A 19,900-nucleotide genomic window follows, 5' to 3' on the forward strand; every position below is an offset into this window, starting at 1 on the left:
AACAAAGCCATACATTAGTGATTTAGGGTATATTTTGATCTGTTAGAAGAAACTGTACCTCAAAATTTTAAAGAGAGAACAACTTATATATATATATGCCAAAAATAAGGGTAACTACTATGAAGGGATAAAATATGACTCTAAAAATGAAAAATAAAAATTTTTTTTTTAAAGGGATTGATAAGATGTTGGTTGAAAAAGGGAAAAAGAAAAATAAAAAAAACAGTCAACAAAAATTAACTTTGATGAAATAATGAATCATGGTAAAAAAAAAAAAAAAAGCCATGAATCTATGTGCAGTATTCCCCTAGCGCTGGAGTTCTCCCATTCTCCTTGATCGATCAACTTGGTCTTTGCTTGCTGGCTGTTCGTGCTGATCTTCTGGGGGAGGGGCCTGTTGCTGTGGTTTCCAAATGTCTTTGCGGAGGCGGAATTGCCCCGCCCTTGTCCGTCAGGGCTAAGGAAGCTGCTCCGGTTTGCTCTCAGGAGCTTTTGTTCCCTGCAAGCTCTCGGTACAGCCTTGGAGGACCAGGGCAGAAATGGTGGCCTCCCAATCTCCACCCGGAGGGTCTGAGAACTCGGGGCCCCGCTCCTTAGTGTGCCCCCAGAGAAAAGCAGTCACTTCCGTGTCCCCGGTCTCCGTCCGCACTCCGTGCTCACCCGGCCTGTGATCGAGCGTTGCTATCTCTGGCACCCGACCCCACACGGAGTCTCCAAACCCAGCAGATCCCTGCAGTGCGTTCCCGCGCCGCTCCTCCCGGGGGAGGGAGGGGGTGTCTCCCCGGATCTGCTGCTTGTTGGGTCCCTGCTGGGGGAGCCGTGCCCCGACTGAGCCGCAGATCACAGTTTATGGCAACCCCGAGCTGAGAGCCCGCGACTCTGTTCCGTCTCTGCAGCCGGCTTCCCCGCTCTGATACCTGGGAGCTCTGGCGCACTCAGGCACCCCCGGTCTCTCTGTGACCCCAAGGGTCCTGAGACCACACTGTCCCGGGAGGATTCCACCCCCCCGCTTAGCCACTGCAGTGACGTCCCTCCGCCGAGCCAACTTCTAAAAGTTCCGATTTTGTGCTCCGCGGCTCTATCACTTGCCAGAAGCGGCCGGCGGAGGCCCCTCCCCCGCCGTCTATCCTCCCGAATATCGCCTCGGATTCACTTCTCCGCACGCCCTACCTTCCAGTAAGTGGTCGCTTCTCTGTTCGGAGAGTTGTTGCTACTCTCCTGTTCGATCTCCTGTTGAGTTCGTAGGTGTTCAGAATGGTTTGATCCCTATTCAGCTGAATTCCTGAGACCAGACGAAATCTAGGTCTCCTACTCCTCCGCCATCTTGCTCCGCCCCCCGGTCTATAGTTTTCTTGTAATGTTTTTGTCTCATTTGGTTTTAGAGCGATGCTGGCCTCATAGAATGAGTTAGGAAGTATTCCCTCTGCTTCTATCCTCTGAAAGAGACTGTACAGAATTGACATAGTTTCTCCTGTAAATTTTTGATATAATTCACCAGTGAACACATCTAGGCTTTTTGAAAGGCTATTAATTACTGATTTTATTTTATTTTTTTAGAGAGAGATGGAGGAAGAGCAAGGGGAGGGAGAGAGAGAGAATCCCAAGCAGGCTCCACACCCAGCTCAGAGCCCAGTGGTGAGGCTGGACCTCATGACTCTGAGATCATGACCTGAGCTGAAATCAAGAGTCAGACCTTTAATGGACTGAGCCACTCAGATGCCCATGATTTAATTTTTTTAATAGGATACAGCTAAAACATTGTCTATTTCCTCTTGGGTTCTTTTGGCAGATTGTATCTTTCAAGGAATTGGTCCATTTCATCTAGATTATCAAATTTGTGGGCATAAAGCTATTTACAGCATATTATCCTTCCAAAGTACACAGAATCTGTATTTGATGTCCCCTCTTTCATTTCTGAGATTAGTAATTTATGTCCTCTCTTTTTCTTAATTAGCCTGCTTTATTGATTTTGCTGATATTTTCATAGAACCAGCTTTTGATTTTGTTGATTTTCTCAATTGATTTTTTTGTTTTCAATTTCATTGATCTGCTCTAATTCTTATTATTTTTCTTCTGGTTACTTTGGATTTAATTTGCTTATCTTTTGCTTGTTTCCCAATGTGAAAACTTAGGTTATTGATATTAGATCTCTCTCTCTTTTTTAAATGTATGCATTCAATTCTATAAATTCCCCACTAAACATTGCTTTTAATGCATGCCACAAATTTTGATAAGTTGTGTTTTCATTTTTATTTGGTTCAAAACATTTAAAAATATTTCTCAAGAATTATTTTTTGACCCATGTGCTATTTAGAAGTGTCTTGTTTAAGCTCTGTGTATTCATGATTTTCCAGTTATCTTTCTGCTGTTGATTTCTAGCTTAATCCCATTGTGGTCTGTGAGGAGAAGTTTTATGATTTCTAATCTTTTGAATTTGTTAAGGTGTGTCTTATGGCCAAGAATGTGGTCTATCTTGGTGAATTTTCCATGTGAGTTTGAGAAAAATGTTTACTCTTACCTTTATCTCCACAGTTTAAAGGTAGGAGGATGGACAGATGATGGGCAAGAAAAAGCAGGTGACTCGCCATACAATGAAAGACTGTTGGGCTGAGCATTTCTCAGACTCTAATGTACATATATTTCCCCTGGGGATATTATTAAAGCCCAGTTTTTGGCTCTAGATCTTTGGAGGGGCCCTAAACTCTTCAGTTCTAACAAGCTCCCAGGTGATATTGCTGCTGCTGGTCTATGGACCACACTTTCAGTAGCAGGAGGTGAGAGGATCTCTTAGACAACGTAGCCAAAACCTCTCATTTCACAGGAGAAAACTTGGGGCTCTGAGGTCACATGTGAATTTCGTCTTGCCCACAGGCATGCAGTGTGAACCTGCTAGCCTGGAGTGGGTTTCTTCTGCTAGTTCACCATTCTGAATCCATGTCTCTTCACTTTCCAGTCTGTCCAAAAGGAAACAGAAGATCCAACGCTCGTATTTTATTATAGTTGAGACAGTACACTGAATGAGAACAGACTTGGGGAATCCAGAGTCTCTGAGGTTTGAGAGAGCAGAGGAAAATCTGCAGTAAACTTTGGCTATATCTTCAATCAGACCCACTAGAGTTTTATGGGTGAGTCCAGATCATACTGGAAAAAGACAAAATTATAGTTTGTTAGAAAAATCAGAAAAGTAGAAGGGCTAGGCTTATTTCTTTTTCCTGTGGAGACTGAACCAAGGGCTTCCACATTTTTTTGGTCTGTATAAGTGTTCTTATAGGACTTGAAGTAATGGGACTTGAGAGCAGTGTTTGGGTTCGAGCTGCTTTGCAAGAGATCTTAGAAACTCTCAGATTAGAAAGGTCAAAACTTAGGGTACTTGGTGCTTGGCTATGGATACATAAAGGCCTTGAGTTGGTCTTTCATCATTCCTTTGTGACTGAGGGATCAACAGACTGGGAGAGGGACCCCAGCAAGGGTTAGAGGAAGAGGGTTGAGCTAAGGCCATTTAAACCCAGGGGAAAACACACGTGTCTCACATGAGGCCACGGGAATCATGGGTTGACCAGGCTACAGTTAGAGACCTCCTTTTATGATTTTCTTCTAGGTTACAGGAGGCAAAAGGGGCACTGGGCACCCACCACAAATAACAATTTCTGGTACTTTTTGCTAGTTATAGGCTCCTGGAGATGACTGGAAAGAAGAAAATGTCTGTTTTTGGACAAGATACCACAAATTTCTGAGGATTAGGAAGGAGAGTTCATAATGTCCAGAAACATGGAGAGGATGAAACAAATACAATGGTTTTACAGATTTTACCAAGGACAAATTTATATTCTACCTTAAATATTTAACTATAGAATAGATTCAATAAAAGTTTAACAGTTAATTTAATGAAACAACAGAGATTTGTTTTTTCAATTTCAATGTCCAGATGCCAAAAGAAGATGTCAACTTAAAGCAGCAAGCAGTACAAGCTAACCAAATATTTTTGAAGTATAAATTTTTATCTGGTTCTCCACAGCAAAGACTGACTTATGCTTATATTCACTTAATATATTTTTTAAAAAGGACAAGAACAGTTGTACAAGAAACATCATTTGCTAATCACAGAGTCTTTGGCATTAGACACAGCCAAATTCGAGTCGTACTTCCGCCTCTCACAAGCTGTGTGACCTCTGAGCCATGGTGTTCTCCTCTATAAATGGGGAAAACACTAGGGACTGCTGGAAGGATTAAATGAGAAAATTCATGCAAAACTATAACCCCAGGGCCTGATATATAATAAATATTAATAACTAATATCATAATCATGGGACCAGTAAGAACAACAATAAAATAAATCATGGAATTAACAATGGTTCTCTTCAGATTCCACATGGCACAACTCCACTGAGCTTGGAGAGTCAGAAGCAGAGAGATCGAGGCCCAACAGCCTCACCCGCTGGAAAAGACGCGGGGATCAGATGCTGCTGAAACTACATTTCCCAGCAGGCTCTGGGCCCTAGTGTCTCGGTTTCTTTCATTTCCGGGTCTGTCATGTGACTCCCCGGCGGCACCATGGCGGAAGCAGAAGAGCAGGTAAAGGCTGAAACTGCTAGGCGAAGGGGTGAGAGGTGAGGGTGAGGGGTCGGGGCTTGGAGCGGAGCGTGCGGGGGTGCGGAGCTGTGGGAGGGCGAGGGAGGCTCACAGCCGGGCGGGCGGCTGGCGCAAGTCCATTTCGGGGAGCAGAGAGGCAAATGGGATGGCCGCTCTTGGAGGACACCGTGGGCGGGGTGGGGGGGAAGCGCTTCGACACACCCCCGGCGTTCGTGAGGCGGCCTTCCTTTGCCGCCGCTCTTGTGGCCTGTCCTCCGTGAAATTTTGGCTTGAAGGCAGCCTGGCTATCCCAGGGACTGACTGCCCTTGGGAAAGCGTAAGAGATGGCTTGAGTTTTGAGGCCAGGTGACTGAAATTTAAGTTCTTTTCCAGTCGGAGTTAAGGCAGTTAGAGTTGACTTGTAAAGGGGCTGGCTAGGAGAGAGTAGATGATGAGTTTTGTTTCGTACCTATTGTTTTTTAGGTAGAAAGCTAAGTCACCTATGGTGTGCAGCAGTGGTTAAGTGCGTTTGTTCTGGAGCAAAAATATCTAGGTTCCGGTGCTGGTTCTCTTTCTTAATATGTGACATTGGGCTAGTTATTTAACTTTAAATATAAGATGGAGATATAAGAGTAACGTTCTCAGAGTGGTTTAATGTAGAATAAGTTAGTACAACAGTTAAAGTGCTTAGTAAAAGTTGGAGCCAGTAAAAGTTACATGAGAGTATTTGTTGCTGGCAGGCAGAGCATCAGATGGCAAAGCCAGTCCACACTTGGCAATGAGGCGCTCGAGTTTGAAGTTGTTAGTGATGGCAATATTTTCCTACAGGCAATAGTGGTCGTCAAAATGCATACAGTTTGTTGAAATGAAAAAGTGATATCAAGAAGATAGAAAAGTGCAGACAAAGGCCAGAATGTGAGGAAATACCTTATTTTTCCATTTCCAGGGTCATTTCAGGTTGTCAGTGTTTTTCCTTACAAATTAACAGGGTCATCAGTTTCCATAATTGCCTCTAAAAGGTGATTTATGATGAGCTGTACCATAACAAAAGTTTAGTTGATAATTTGTACCATTTGTAACATACTTCATTTACATAATGAAAATTTGCCCTTGGTACAGTTGATATATATTAGTAATTAAGAAATAAAGTAGAAATTTGGTTTGGGTGGTCATTGTGATAACAGGAGTGTTGCTACCAACCACTGAAGCCTTCCTTTTCCGATCCAGTCATTTCAAAGGAAAAATGCTCCTTAAGCACATGTAATTTCATGAGTCATTGCTAGGTTTGATGATAGTGGTGAGATTGGTTTTCACACTGTTGGTCTTTCAGGTTGAAATATGGCTTATTTGTAGTTTGATTTAAAAGCAAAAAGCCAAGATCTTAGCTACAAGGTAGTAGAAATGGAGAAAGTTGCTCTTAGTATTTGTTTACTACTGTTTTGTGTAGAGGAGAAGTTTGGCAAAGTGTCTAATGTAAAAAGCATACATAGAATGTTATATAATAAGAATGCTTTGAACTTTTATAGCACTTTTCAGTGTAAACCCTTCACGTCACATTTGGTCCTCACAAAAGAATTCTGTATGGTAAATGTTTATTCTGATATATAAGTCAGGACAAGGCATCTCCCATGTTCCAGACCTTCTAATGGCTTCCCGTTGTGCTCTGAGGAAAAGCCAGACTCCTTTAGAATACCTGAGTTGTCCTATAGGACCTTGCCCCAGATGCTCCTTCTCCCTTTTCTGACTTCATTTTCCACTACTCTTCTCTGCTCCCCTTCTGTCACTGGGCATCAGCTATACGTGGCTTTCTTACTGTTCCTTCAACACGCTGGCATGGTTCTACCTCAGGGCCTTTGCTCATGCTGCTCCCCCCCTTTTTTTTTAGAATTTTTTAAATTATGTTATGTTAATCACCATACATTACATCATTAGTTTTTGATGTAGTGTTCCATGATTCATTGTTTGCGTATAACACCCAGTGCTCCACGCAGAACGTGCCCTCTTGAATACCCATCACCAGGCTAACCCATCCTCCCACCTCCCTCCCCTCTAGAACCCTCAGTTTGTTTTTCAGAGTCCATTGTCTCTCATGGTTCATCTTCCCCTCCGATTTCCCCCCCTTCATTCTTCCCCTCCTGCTATCTTCTTCTTTTTTTTTTTTTAACATATGATGTATTATTTGTTTCAGAGGTACAGATCTGTGATTCAACAGTCTTGCATAATTCACAGCGCTCACCATAGCACATACCCTCCCCAGTGTCTATCACCCAGCCACCCCACATGCTGCTCCCTTTTTTGACCCCAGATATCTATAGGGCTTTCTCCCTCAGTTCCTTCATGTCTTTGTCCAAGTGTTATCTTTTTCAGGGAGATCTTCTTTGATCATTCTTTGAAACCTCTTTCTTGCATTATTTTCCTCCTTAACACTTAATACTCATCACCATCTGACATACGGTGTTTTAAAATTTCTGTTTATTCTGTATGTTTTTGTGTTCATTTCTGTATATTCTCCCCATTAGAATGTAAGCTTCAGGATGGCAAGGATTTGTTCACTGCTGTTTGCCTGATACCTAGAATAGTGTCACAATATGTGTCAAATGATTGAATTTTACACATAAGCAAATGGAAATTCAGACAAAGTAACTTATTCAGGCTTGTATCTATAATAAACCTCCAGTTTTCTATCGCCAAAGCTCACAGTTTTTCACTAGAATACCCCATTCCATCTTTTAAAAAATACTTAAGAACTTAATTCTAATTATTTATTATTATTTTTTTTACTTTATGAATTAGAATGAGCCCTTATCACCTTAATAAGTGTCCTTCAAGTTGTAATTTCGCCTTTGACACTTTAACAGTCTGCATACAGTTAGAGTAGGCATTCATCCCCCATCAATATCATTCTCAAAAAGACCAATATTTTGTCAATTGCAGAAAGAAGCAAACATTCACCAAAAGTCCTGTTCATTTTTTAAAGCTAGTAAATAATTGTACCTATATAGTCTTTTATAGATTAAAAATGGTTAGGCTTTTCTCACCCTGCTTGATTTGTGCATTTCACAGTAAGGAAGCCATTAAAATCTGGCCTCTTGTATACAGTTCTTTGAAGGCTAAAAGTGCACAAAAGTGGAGTTAAATAAATTTGCTAATTGTTCTGTTCTGCCACTTTGAGACTTTTAGAAAATCTTGACATCATTTTAACCCCCAGAACGCTTTAAGAACTGAGAGGTGTGGGGCACCTGGGTGGCTCAGTCGTTGGGCGTCTGCCTTCGGCTCGGGTCGTGATCCCAGGTCTTGGGATCGAGCCCCACATCGGGCTCCCTGCTCAGCGGGAAGCCTGCTTCTCCCTCTCCCACTCCCCCTGCTTGTGATCCCTCTCTCGCTATGTCTCTCTCTGTCGAATAAATAAATAAATAAAATCTATTAAAAAAAAAAAGAACTGAGATGTGTATTAAAATTAGCTACGATGACAGGTTAGGTCAGAGGAAGCTCTTTACCTTGGCACCGTGCACTGTAAATACAAGCAAGCAGCCCTTTGTGATGAGCAAGGCAAAACTAAATCTCTCCTCTTAACTTTTCTGAGCATTGTATTCTTTGGTGATTGTTTTTTTCCCCCTTTAATTTTAGAAAGAACCAAAATAGTAAGATCTGTACTGAATTAACATAATGTGAAGTAGTTCATAGGCTCTCAAACTAGAAAATCACTTTTTTGGATATGATTGAACATTTTTTTGTCATTGGGAAATCTTTGTTTATGCTGAGAATGCTGAAGGTAGTTTGCAGAAATAACTACATATATATTTTATAGTTCACAGAAAGGGCTAATACCTTACATTCTGCCTGGAAATCTTCTAACCAGCAGTTTTACTTAGCTTTAAAATGATTTATAGTTGACCTTCATTATCACAGATGCCCAACAGTATTTGTTCATACCTCTGTTATGGATAACATTCTGCTTGAAGTCTGGTTGGTTGTGTATTTGTCTTATCTCTAGTACAGATTGCTGAGTCCTCAAGAATAAGGACAGAGCTTACTCCTGTCTGTATCTCTCACAAGGCTAGTGCTTTACAGGTATTAGGTGCTTAATAAAATGTTTAAATGAATTCATTAGGGGGAGAATAGCCTTCTGAATTGAAAATGTCAAATTATGAGTTAGAGGCAGTAGAATTCGTGTTGTTTTATCTTAACTTGAAACTTTTGAAAGTTACTAATTCAAATGTATTATAGATTACATTTTCTACGTTTCGTACTCTGCCATCCCCCCAGGAACCAACCATCAGGGGACCTAGTCTATTAAAATATTTGATCAATCAGACCACCGATTCCTTAACAAGAGAGTAGAATTTCTTTTTTGAATTTTCCCTCTACATTTTAGAATTTGGGGAAATGTTATCCTTATCGTAGAGCATTTACTTATTATCAGATGGCAGTTCATGAGCACGTATACTCCCATGTGATTGTGCCCCATGTGTAAAATAAAAGTCAAACCAACAATTATTTGCCTCCGTTTTCTTGCCTGCAAGCTGGGGCATTTACTCTCCAGAACCCTTGTGAGTATGAAATGAGATAAAGTATGTTAAAGTGGCCAGCTTGAAGTGTCTTCTATGTCGGACAACAGTTTATTATCCAAACTTGGGCTTTGCTCAAGTATGCAGTATTCTATCTCTCTTTTTTTTTTTTTTACAGTTTGATCAAGATCTTTTAAAAGCAACTTCACTAATAACTAAAGAAGAAACAAAGCCCTAAACCAGAGTTTGCTAAAACACAGGATCAGAGAAATTTTCAGGGGATCCACTCTTTACTGTCATGTAACTGAATTGTACTCACAGATTAGCTGGACGCGCTTATTGCCTTATGGGTTTTTCCTCTCTTTGTCTAGGCTGGCTGGCTTAAGGCCAGTGTCACCAGCTGATTATTCGTGGTCTCTCTAGTACCCCCGTTACCACCTTGGAGAGGGAGCGCTCCTCAGGTCTGGGGTTCTGTATTTCATGCAGCTCCCCATTGGCTGTTCAGTCATCCTTGCCTTTGTTTATTCTGGGAACTTGGTTCCCTCCTCAGTGTTTTTGTTACCAAATGCTTGTGATTCTGAGCACTTATTTAGACTTACTGCATCAGAATCTGAGGATGGGAGCATGTGCCTGGGTATTAGCCAATTCCCTAAACTGAGTTTATGTGATTGTGATGCAAAAGTCAGATTTGGCACTGGGTCACTAGGTCACCTAGCTGGTCCCCTTTTCTACCCTGAGCAGACATCCAGGTTTTCCTTCCTTTGCAGACTATAATGAGTGCGGTAGCTGAGCCTGTGGGGCTCAATGGGGTTGGTACCCTGAGTCTGCCCACTCTTGTCCACTCCCCAGGTACTCTTTCATCTTTCCTGCTCAACCAGCCTAGACCTGAGTGCCCCAAACTGGCCACAGCTTCTTTGAGCTTTTTGAAATGGAGGTATCGGTGATACAGGGTTATCAGATATGTGTCACACAAATATATCCTCTTATCTCTGCCTGTGTCCGACATTGGGATCTCTCTCACTCTGTGTTCCATTAAGCTTAGGTGTGTCACGCAGTCTGTTGGGAAGGAGAGAAGGTGGCAGTGCAGAGTTGAGTGTTTCAGGTCTATCTCCAAGCCAGGCTGATTTTCTGGGACCTGGCCTCTGCTCTGTTTCTTCATCCTGCAGACATCGGGCCGGCCTCCCTCAGGTTCCAGCCTCCATTTCTCCCCCAAATTCTGCGCACCGCCCCCCAATAACAGTGTATAGATTCAAGAGGTCACATGTCAGGGCACCAGGATTGTTGGATACGTGATTGAATTTTTTTTAAAGATTTTATTTATTTATTTGAGAGAGAGAATGAGAGACAGAGCATGAGAGGGAAGAGGGTCAGAGGGAGAAACAGATCCCCCGCTGAGCAGGGAACCTGATGCAGGACTCGATCCCGGGACTCCAGGATCATGACCCGAGCCGAAGGCAGTCACTTAACCAGCTGAGCCACCCAGGCGCCCTGGATATGTGATTGAATTTAAGGGATTGGTTTGCAAAAGAAGTTGTTGAGTTTAGCTTTCAGCTGTTGCCCAGATTTTGTCTAGCTCCACATTTGCATCACTCTCTGCCTTCTAGCTTATCATGTTTGCTTCGAACAGAACAGTGCATTCTTTTTATTGTGGTAAAATATACGTAATATTTACCACTTTAACCATTGTTAAGTGTATGATTCAGTAGTATTAAATCCATTTGCATTTTTGTGCAGCCATTACCACCATCCATCTTTAGAACTTTCCGTCATCACAGACTGAAATTCTGTACCCATTAAACACTAACCCCTCATTACTCCCCTCCCCAGCCCCTAGTCTATTCTATATTCTGCCTCATATAAGTGGAATCTACAATATGTGTCTGGTTTATTTCACTTAGAGAACAGCCCAGTTTTGTAACTTATATTTTCAGTATTTGAAGTTCTTTTTTTTTTTTAAGATTTTATTTTTCTATTTGAGAGAGAGAGAGCACGAGAGGGGGGAGGGTCAGAGGGAGAAACAGACTCCCTGCTGAGCAGGGAGCCCACTGCGGGACTCGATCCTGAGACTTCAGGATCATGACCTGAGCTGAAGGCAGTCGCTTAACCAACTGAGCCACCCAGGCACCCCCAGGATTTGAAGTTCTTTAAAAGATAGTGTGAAGTTAAAAAATGTTTGAAAACCACTGACTCTGAATTGTAACCTTCCTCACTGTTGAGCCTAGCTTTTGGATCCATCACTGAGACATTCACTTCCTGTCTTCTGGTTTGCCCCTCAGTCTCTAGAACATTAAGCAGGGGGGGCTTACTGAGTGGCTGAAGCTAAGAAATAGCAGGCCAGGCTGATTCCTGAAGGCACTCATGCATTGCATTGGTAGGATTGTGGACAAAAGTGTGATTCTTTTTTCTTTTTTTTTTTTTTTTGAGGCCACAGCTACGTCTGGGAGATTTGTGCTGGTGCCGGGGGTTAGTTTGAGAGTGTCTTGGAGTAAATATTCTCATTGATACCAGCAGCCACAGGAAGCTTCTCTGACAGCCTGGTTTTCCCCGAAGGCTCAGTTTTCTGAGAGCTGCATGCCTCATGGTGTCAGATTCTGGCACTGCATGCTTTTTGGTACAGAGCAAGAGTATAACTTGATTTTGAGTTTTTGGTTGAAATTGCTGGGTTGGGACTTACGCTTTTGTTTTAAAGAAGAACAGAAATGGGACATTTGCCCTTTTCCCGCATGTGCCTATTTGAATGGATTTCAAATAAGAAAAAAAAGTCCTTAGGTTTAATGGGATTTTTCTGGAAAGAGTAATCTGGTGTCCTTCTAGAGTTCTTGAGTTGGGGAATAGGAATCTAGGTGCAGGTCATTGGCATGGTTATCAAAGCCTCGTTTTGCTGATGTTAGTAACTTAATATTCAGGAACAGTCAGGGACGGAAAGGGTGTCAGAAGTCATTAGGTTCAGCCTTTAAGCCTCGATGTTCTTACCTCAAGGGTCATTAGGAAATTCTAAGATGCTGGTGCAAAGCATTTAGCATTGTGGGGATATATATAATAGATGTTCAGTAAAGATGTCAGAATAGTGACTGTTAATAATAAATGGAGTGTGTCCAGAAGAGAAGGATCAGGATGGTAAGTGGACAAGCACTAGGATCTGGGGATGGTTAGCACAGAGGAAAAACAATTTAGAAGGGCAGGCATGCTACGTGTCATTAACTCCTTGGAGAACTGTCAAGTAGTAGAAGAATTGGATTTTTTATGTGTCTTATTGGTGCTAAGAACAAAAGTTACTGTGGAGAGAGTGTAGCTCCAAATTAATAAGAATTTTCTAATACTTAGAAGAACATTCAAACTAAATAGGCCGCTTTGGGATTTAGAGCAGATTCTTGGGTTCATTGTGGGTAATGATACAACAACAATGAGCTTCTTAAGTACAGGTAACATTCGTCCCCATTTTACAGATGGCCTTTCAGAGCAGGAACTGTATTGTCCACAAGGCCGTTCCACAGGCTGCCTGTCACCTGCCCGGTTCTTTCTAATTTTCCATGAATGAAATTAAAATGTTTTCAAACACCAGATTTGTGTTTATCCTGCTATACAGCTTGCACCGAGTAATATATGCATCTAACTTGCTTTAAAATGTTTTTTTTTCTTGAAAAATATTAGTTACATCTAAAATGTCCTTGCCCCATTTTTTTTGTTCTTTCTTTATCTCATGGATTGTTGTAAAATGCTTACATTCAGTGTCAGCATATTAGTTGTAACCTTTTATTGCTATTGATATCTATAAGTACGTTAAGTAAATCTTCATTTTGCTGACCTCTTTGAGGATGCGTGGCATCAGCAGATTCTCTCTTTCAGTGGACAGGTGAGAGATTAGCAGGATCAAGTCAATTTTTCCCTTTTTGCTTTGTTTTCTCCAGAGCAGCAAGATTCATTGTCTAGCAAGGGGGAAACTGTGTTAAATGGCAGAATTTGTCTTCTGGTTAATGGTTTAAAGAGTGAATGTAAATTATAGAGCATGTTTGCACAATGTCTGTTAGGTACCATTTTAGGGGAATTCTTTTATAAAAAGCTGTTTAAGCAAGACAATCATTTTGACTTCACCAGATTAATAAGCACAGTGATTAATAGCACAAGGGCTTTTCAGTATAAAAATTGGCTTACAGATAATTTGAGATGGCAGTTTCCTCTTCCCTTCCAAGATCAGTAAGCCTGCTCTGCCAGACCCATTTCCATTTTTAGCGAAGGAAAGAGCCTTCTGTATACTCACATGACAGTTCCTGGGGCCATTCGTTAACCTGCTGACCACTCGAGGGAGGTCAGCAGGAGCCGGGGGTCTGAGTGGCCCCAAAGTAACCATCTCGATCCTGCCAGATGTGGAAAGTTGTGGGAGGCCTATGAGAGTCACACCATGTGGAGTCCTTTAAACTGTAGTTGCAAATTAGTTCCCAGAAAAGGCAGGTGGGTGTTGGTGGTGGGGATGTGGTAACTCTTTTCCCTTATTTTATTCTTTTGTCATCCTTCTGACCATTTCCCCCCTCTGTGCTTTGTAGGAAACCGAGTCTCTTGAAGAATCTACAGATGAGTCTGAGGTAAGATGGTCGTTTGGGAGCCTGAGGATTTCTTGCTCACCATGTCATCTTGACCTTGTTCTGCCTTGTTAAATGTGACATTGCTGGGGCCTGGGGTCGTAAAGTAGGGCCATAGGTGATTGAGCCTTGGGGAAGAACGTGACAGTTGTCTTTAAAAATGTTAAATGGGTTGACTTAAATAAACAGGAAAAGGAATGCTTTCTCCTGATCTTGAATAGTAATTTAACTTGAAGTGTGTTGGCAGTGGGAAATTTGATGCAAAGTTGTACAGACTAATCTTGACACAGAAAATGTATTATCTTAGGGACCCCTCGGTAGCTCAGTTGGTTGAGCATCTGACTCTTGATTTCAGCTCAGGTCATGATCTCAAGCCCAAGTTGGGCTCCCCACCGGGTGTGGAGCCTGCTTAAGATTTTCTCTCTCTCCCTCTGCCCCTTCCCCCTCTGCCACTCTTGCGTGGGCTCTTTCTCTCTTTCATAAATAAATAATAAATAAATAAATAAATAAATTTTAAAACAACCACTGTAGGTTCTGCAATATTTATTCTTTCTTCATTCTTTTAATGACTACGACATGCTCACTGGTGTAATTTCTAAATCATTGAAATTATAGTTTATTTCATAAAATAAGAAGGAAAGTAAATACCTGAAAAACTATTAAGGAGCTAAGTTGTGCTAAAGATTATACTTTAAGGAGAATAAAGTAATATATAAGGGTGGGCTTTTAAAAAATTTTTTTCTTTTCAAGAGTATGCATAAGGTACAAGTTTAACACAAATTAGTGAACTTACAATTTTATGGATGGACTAATAATGATAATTATATTTTTTCCTTTTATTATTTCATTTAGCTCAGAGGGATGAAAAAATATCTATGATAACCTGCTGGAAATTCACACCAATGTGACTATAACCAGGATAGTCTATAAATTTAGGTTGTTATTGCATATAGTTATTATATGGATTTTGTTTGCTTTTTCAGGGAAAAGATGGGCTTAAACATTCATCTAGAGAACATCTTATATATTATGCTGTTATGCATTTGCAGTTTGGCTGTAGAGGCGTGGCTCCTAATATTTGTACTGCCGAGGACTTCTGAGCCTCTCTTTGGGGCTCCTGATAAGGCACTACAGAGTTTGCTTATGGATACGGTATAATACGTGTTGATGTTTAATCAAATACTGAAAAGCAGTTTAGCTTACCATTCTCATTTTTGGAGATTTCTGGTTAACCATATTCTCAGAATCACTGGTATAGAATTCTGCAGTGTTGGAATCCTGTCCAAGAATTTCATTTCAGAGGTGAGGAGGATGTTGGCAGCCACCTAAATAAATCTTTCCACACATCCTTCAGATACTAAACAGATCCATAAGGAGAGCAGACAAAAGACACATAACTCATGCCTCCAACGTAATCAGGAAGCAGGGTGTGCTGTAAGCTTCAGTATAAGTGGGGAAATACATATCCAAAACCACTTATTAAAAGAAACGCACTTCATTGACCCTTGTAACTAAGAGACCTAGTAAACCATTTAAATACCTCATCCCCTTCATAGGAGCACCTCTTGTTGCTGTCCAGGCAATATGAGACTTGTAAAATTGAACTGAAATGGCAGGGAGCATCCATTCCAAAAAATGTAGTAAGAAAATCAAGTGAGAACCAAACATTTTCAGCCAAAACGAGCAGCAGCATAGCATTGCATCATGAATTGAATGTCTTTAAACGAGCATTCTACCAGAAATTTTTAAAACTCAGAATAGAAATGGACAAAAAACTAGGAAGGGAGGAAATAAGAGTTGACCACTCAGGAAAGAAATTAAAGGAAAAGATCGTTCTTTTAAAATTGAAGAAACCAAGACCCCAAAGGTGACCTGACTGTCTAACATCAGACAGCTGGTTCACGGGAGACGAGTTCACACTCTAGCCCCCAGATCTGGGCTCTTTCCATCATTTTGCCTCCTGGCTCTGGTGTCTTCTGCGTCAGCCGGGACTGAGGGACCATGGAGATGGGTCTTCATATTCAGCTGTACTTTGTACCTGCTGTGTGGCCGTGGGCATAACACCCAGCTCCTGTGTTCCTCCGATCCCTCACGTGGTTCCTGTGTGTGGTTGTGCTGAGGGTTAGGTAAGATTGCCGTTTGCGAAGCCTCTTGTATGGTGCCTAGCACGTGGGAAGCCCTCCATGAAAGCTAGTGGTCCTTAGCCTGTATTTTAGAAGTAGTGCTGGTGCTTCTCTTGCAGCTTCAGCTGCGAGGCTTGGAGAGAATCCCCAAACTCTGGGACCCAGAGCAGCTCCTCTCCTAGATAGTACAGCTTCTAATGGGTTCATGGGCCAACAAAGGAGTCAGGCTGGTGATAGGCCAGGTTTGGGCTTTTAAGTATAGTGAGTCGGTTTATAATCTAATCTTTGGAGCTGTTTGTCCTGGTGTCTCAGTTTGAATCACTTTCCAGATCCAGGATCGAGATTGTGAGACATTGTTCTGTTGCCAAAGAACCTTTATTTTTCCTTTTTCTCTTCTTCCTCTATCACCCCAGTAGGTTTTGCACTGTTAATTCGGCTTTTACAGGGCAGGGATTTCCTTCATGTACTTCTGCCTCTTTATTCAAGTGCTCAAATAGTTTCCATTTCTGCAAACAACAATTGTAACAATTTATCTGCTCCCTTATGAAATGCTGCATTTCTTATAGACTGGGCTTTTATACTGGGAAGGCCTTAGCATTAGGTTATTCTGAAATTCTTTTTAAAATTTTTAAATTCATTTTTAATTAAAAATTTTTTAATTGTGGTAAAATACACATAACATAGAATTTGCCATCTTGGGGCACCTGAGTGGCTCAGTCAGTTAAGCGTCTAACTCTTGATTTCGGTCATGAGATCAAGCCCTGTGTTGGGCTTATGCTCAGTGTGAAGTCTGCTTGAAATTCTCTCTCCCCATCTCCCCACCGTTCGAGCTCTCTAAATAAATAAATAAATCGAGCTCTCTAAATAAATAAACAAATAAAATCTTAAAAAAAACTTGCTATCTTACCATTTTTAAGTGTATAGTTTACTATTGTTAAGTACATTCGCATTGCTGAGCAGCCTACCTCCAGAACTTCTTCATCTTAACAAAACTGAAACTCTGTGCCCATCAAATTACAGCTCCCCATTGTTTTTCCCCCCACCCCCTGGCAACCACCCTTCTACTTTCTGTGTCTGAATCTGACTGCTCTAGATACCTCATATAAGTGGAATCTTGCAGTATTGGTCTTTTTGGAACTGGCTTATTTCATTAAGCAGCATGCCCTCAAGGTTCATCTGTTTTGTTGCATGTGTCAGAGAATTTCCTTCCTCTTTAAGGCTGAATAATATTCCCCGGTATGTCCATACCACATTTTACCTGTTCATCCACTGATGGATACGACACTTGAGTTGCATTTACCTTTTGACTTTTGTGAACAATGTTGCAATGAACATGAGTTTAAAAAATATCTCTTTGAGACAACTGTTTTTAATTCTTTTGGATATGTACCCCAAAGTGGAATTGCTGGATCACGTGGTAATTCCATTTTTAATTTCTTGAGGAGCCGCTATACCATTTTCCATAGAGACTGCACCACTTTATGTTCCAGGGGTTCTGATTTCTCCATATCTGTGCCAACACATGTTTTTTCTCTTTTTCTGTTTGTTTGTTTTTATAGTAACCTTCTTGACAGGTGTGAGGTGATATTGTGGTTTTCATTCATTTTCCTAGTGTTTATGTGATATCAAACATCTCTTCATAAGCTTGTTGGCCATTTGCATATTTTCTTTGAAGAAATGTCTATTCAAGTCCTTTGCCCTTTTTTTTTTTTAAGATTTTATTTATTTATTTGACAGAGAGACAGCGAGAGAGGGAACACAAGCAGGGGGAGTGGAAGAGGGAGAAGCAGACTTCCCGGTGAGCAGGGAGCCCAACGCGGGCCTCGATCCCAGGACCCTGGGATCATGACCTGAGCCGAAGGCAGACGCTTAATGACTGAGCCACTCAGGCGCCCCCTTTGCCCATTTTTAAATCATGTTGTTTTGTTTTTTGTTGTTGAGTTGAGGAGTTCTTTATATATTCTGGATGTTAGTCCTTATCAGATCAAGATGGATGGATGGATGGATAGATAGATAAAGATAGAGATGTACCTATTGTATTTATGTGTAACTCAACAACTTGTGAATAGGATAGATGGATAGATGGATTGACATATAGATACAGATCTATAGAGTTGTGATTTAACTATATATAAAGAATATAAATAATGTAATGTATAAAGAATATATCTGTCTCTCTATATATCCCTATTCAGTTATACAGTTTGCAATATTTGAATAATTTCTCCCATTCCATAGGTTGCCTTTTCACTGTTGAGTGTATTCTTTGATGCATAGAAGTTTTAAAATTTTGATGTAGTAGAGTTTATTTTTGCTTTTCTCCCTGTATCTTGGTGTCATATCGAAGAAATCATTGCCAGGTCCAGTGTCATTGAAGTTTTTCCCTTATGTTTTCTTCCAGATTCTCATTTTATGTGTTCAAGAAAGGAATATTAACTGCTCAAAATTGTCTGTGTTTTCTTCATTATTCTTGAAACCTGTAACCAAACGAAATGAGATTGCTGGGTGTAGTATAATTAATGTAATCGACAGTGGTGTATATGTCAGCACGTAAAACTTTTGAGAATTTTAAGTTGACTTTGCAGTTAAAGTAGAAATTCAGGGGCGTCTGGGTGGCTCAGTCGGTTGAGTGGCTGCCTCTGGTTCAGGTCATGATCCCAGGGTCCTGGGATTGAGCCCTGCTGAGCAGGTAGCCTGCTTCTCCTTTCCCTCTGCTGGCCTGCCGCTCCCCCTGCTTGTGCTCTCTTTCACTATCTCTCTCTCTCTCTCTATGTGTCAAATAAATAAATAAAAGTTTTTTAAAAAAGTAGAAATTCAAAACTGTATTAACAACCAAGAGAGTAAGTATGTTATTTAATAGGTCACATAGTTAAGGGTCTTGCCTTCATGTTAATACCAAATGAGTTGTGACAAATTTTATAGGATAACTAAAGTGTTCTTTGCCTCTACTATTTTTTGTTTCTAATATATAATCCACTGTGTATTCCACCTTGATATGACAAGCCAGACTGTTTCTTAAATGGTGTTTTACTCTTGAAAAGCATAACATAGAAGTATGTGTTCCAAAGAACTTCATTCCCATCTTGAAGCTCTAAGCTGCTGTCAGCACTTGGGGATGATTGCTATGGTATGGGTGGTGGCAGAGTGCTACAGGAGCCCAGAGGAGTGGCTGATTAGTCAGGAATGGCTTCGTTTGGAGTCGTCAAGAGTTAAATATGGAAGATGAATCTAGGCAGAGGCTGGGCGAGAGTCTTTGGGAAGAGACTGAGTGATGAAAGTGCATGCACGTTCGGCCATCCAGCTGGGAGGCGCTTGGTGTGGCTGGAATGTGGAGGAAGGTGAGGAAATGAGGCTGGACAAGGAAGCTAGGGTGAGGTTGTAGAGCTACTCATGTGTCAAACCAGACAGTTTGGATTTGATCTAATGGATACTGGGGAGCCAGCGAAAGCCTTGATTGTTGGGGGTGGGGCTAGGGGTTGGTGACAGATGAACCGGAAGGAGAAACTCATGGCAGGAAGTTCTAGTGCAAATGCCTAAAGAGATAACAGGGACGTAGGGGTCTGGGCTAGGCAGGAGCAGAAGACAAAGAGGAGATGCTTCGCAAGTTCAGTCAAGAGGAACCGTGGGATAGTATGTGAGACGAACTCGGTAGGGGAGTCAAGAGGATTCCAAAGCATCTAGCTCAGCTGTGTTGTAAGAAATTGAGTAAACTCCACTCTTAGGCAGTTAAAGGGAAAAGACGTTTTAAACCTGAAGTTGATATCTCTATATTCAATTTTTTCCTTTGAAGTGGTACTTTTTTAGTCCATTGGTGACTCCTTTTATAATGGTTTTGATTAGGCTTAAACAAATAATATGCTTTCATATTAAATATGTTTTTAAAGAAAAGCAAATGATCAAGCTAATATCTGGGATTTTATTTTTTAAAATCCTACAAGTTACTTGCTTTAGAGGAGCTTCTGAGCTCTCTTTGGAGCAAAGATGGTGTAGTGGAATGAGCAGTGTTCAGACTATTTTGATAATGAAGATTATTACAAAAACAAACACATTTAGTGTAGGAAACAGCAGTTGGCACTTTAGATATATTCACTAGCCCAAGTTTTGGCCATGATTATTGGTTCTA

At 41.1% G+C, this 19,900-nt stretch overlaps 1 protein-coding gene across 2 annotated transcripts in view; it reads left to right on the forward strand.

The window, feature by feature from the left end:
• The first annotated feature begins 4,514 nt into the window (after window positions 1-4,514).
• The window catches only part of VPS41 (VPS41 subunit of HOPS complex), a 199,506-nt gene continuing 184,120 nt past the window's right edge, over window positions 4,515-19,900 (forward strand). Inside the window, exons 1-2 of one of the 2 annotated variants that reach the window (XM_028108900.2) lie at window positions 4,515-4,572; window positions 13,619-13,657. In XM_028108900.2, coding sequence (XP_027964701.1) covers window positions 4,552-4,572; window positions 13,619-13,657 — 60 coding nt within the window. In that variant the 5' untranslated portion in view covers window positions 4,515-4,551. The other variant, XM_028108901.2, reaches the window with a different exon arrangement.

The sequence above is a fragment of the Eumetopias jubatus genome, unplaced genomic scaffold (genome assembly GCF_037043125.1).
Source record: "Eumetopias jubatus isolate StellerSeaLion01/CBP00866 unplaced genomic scaffold, mEumJub1_p1.0 scaffold_14, whole genome shotgun sequence".
Taxonomy (NCBI): Eukaryota; Metazoa; Chordata; class Mammalia; order Carnivora; family Otariidae; genus Eumetopias; species Eumetopias jubatus.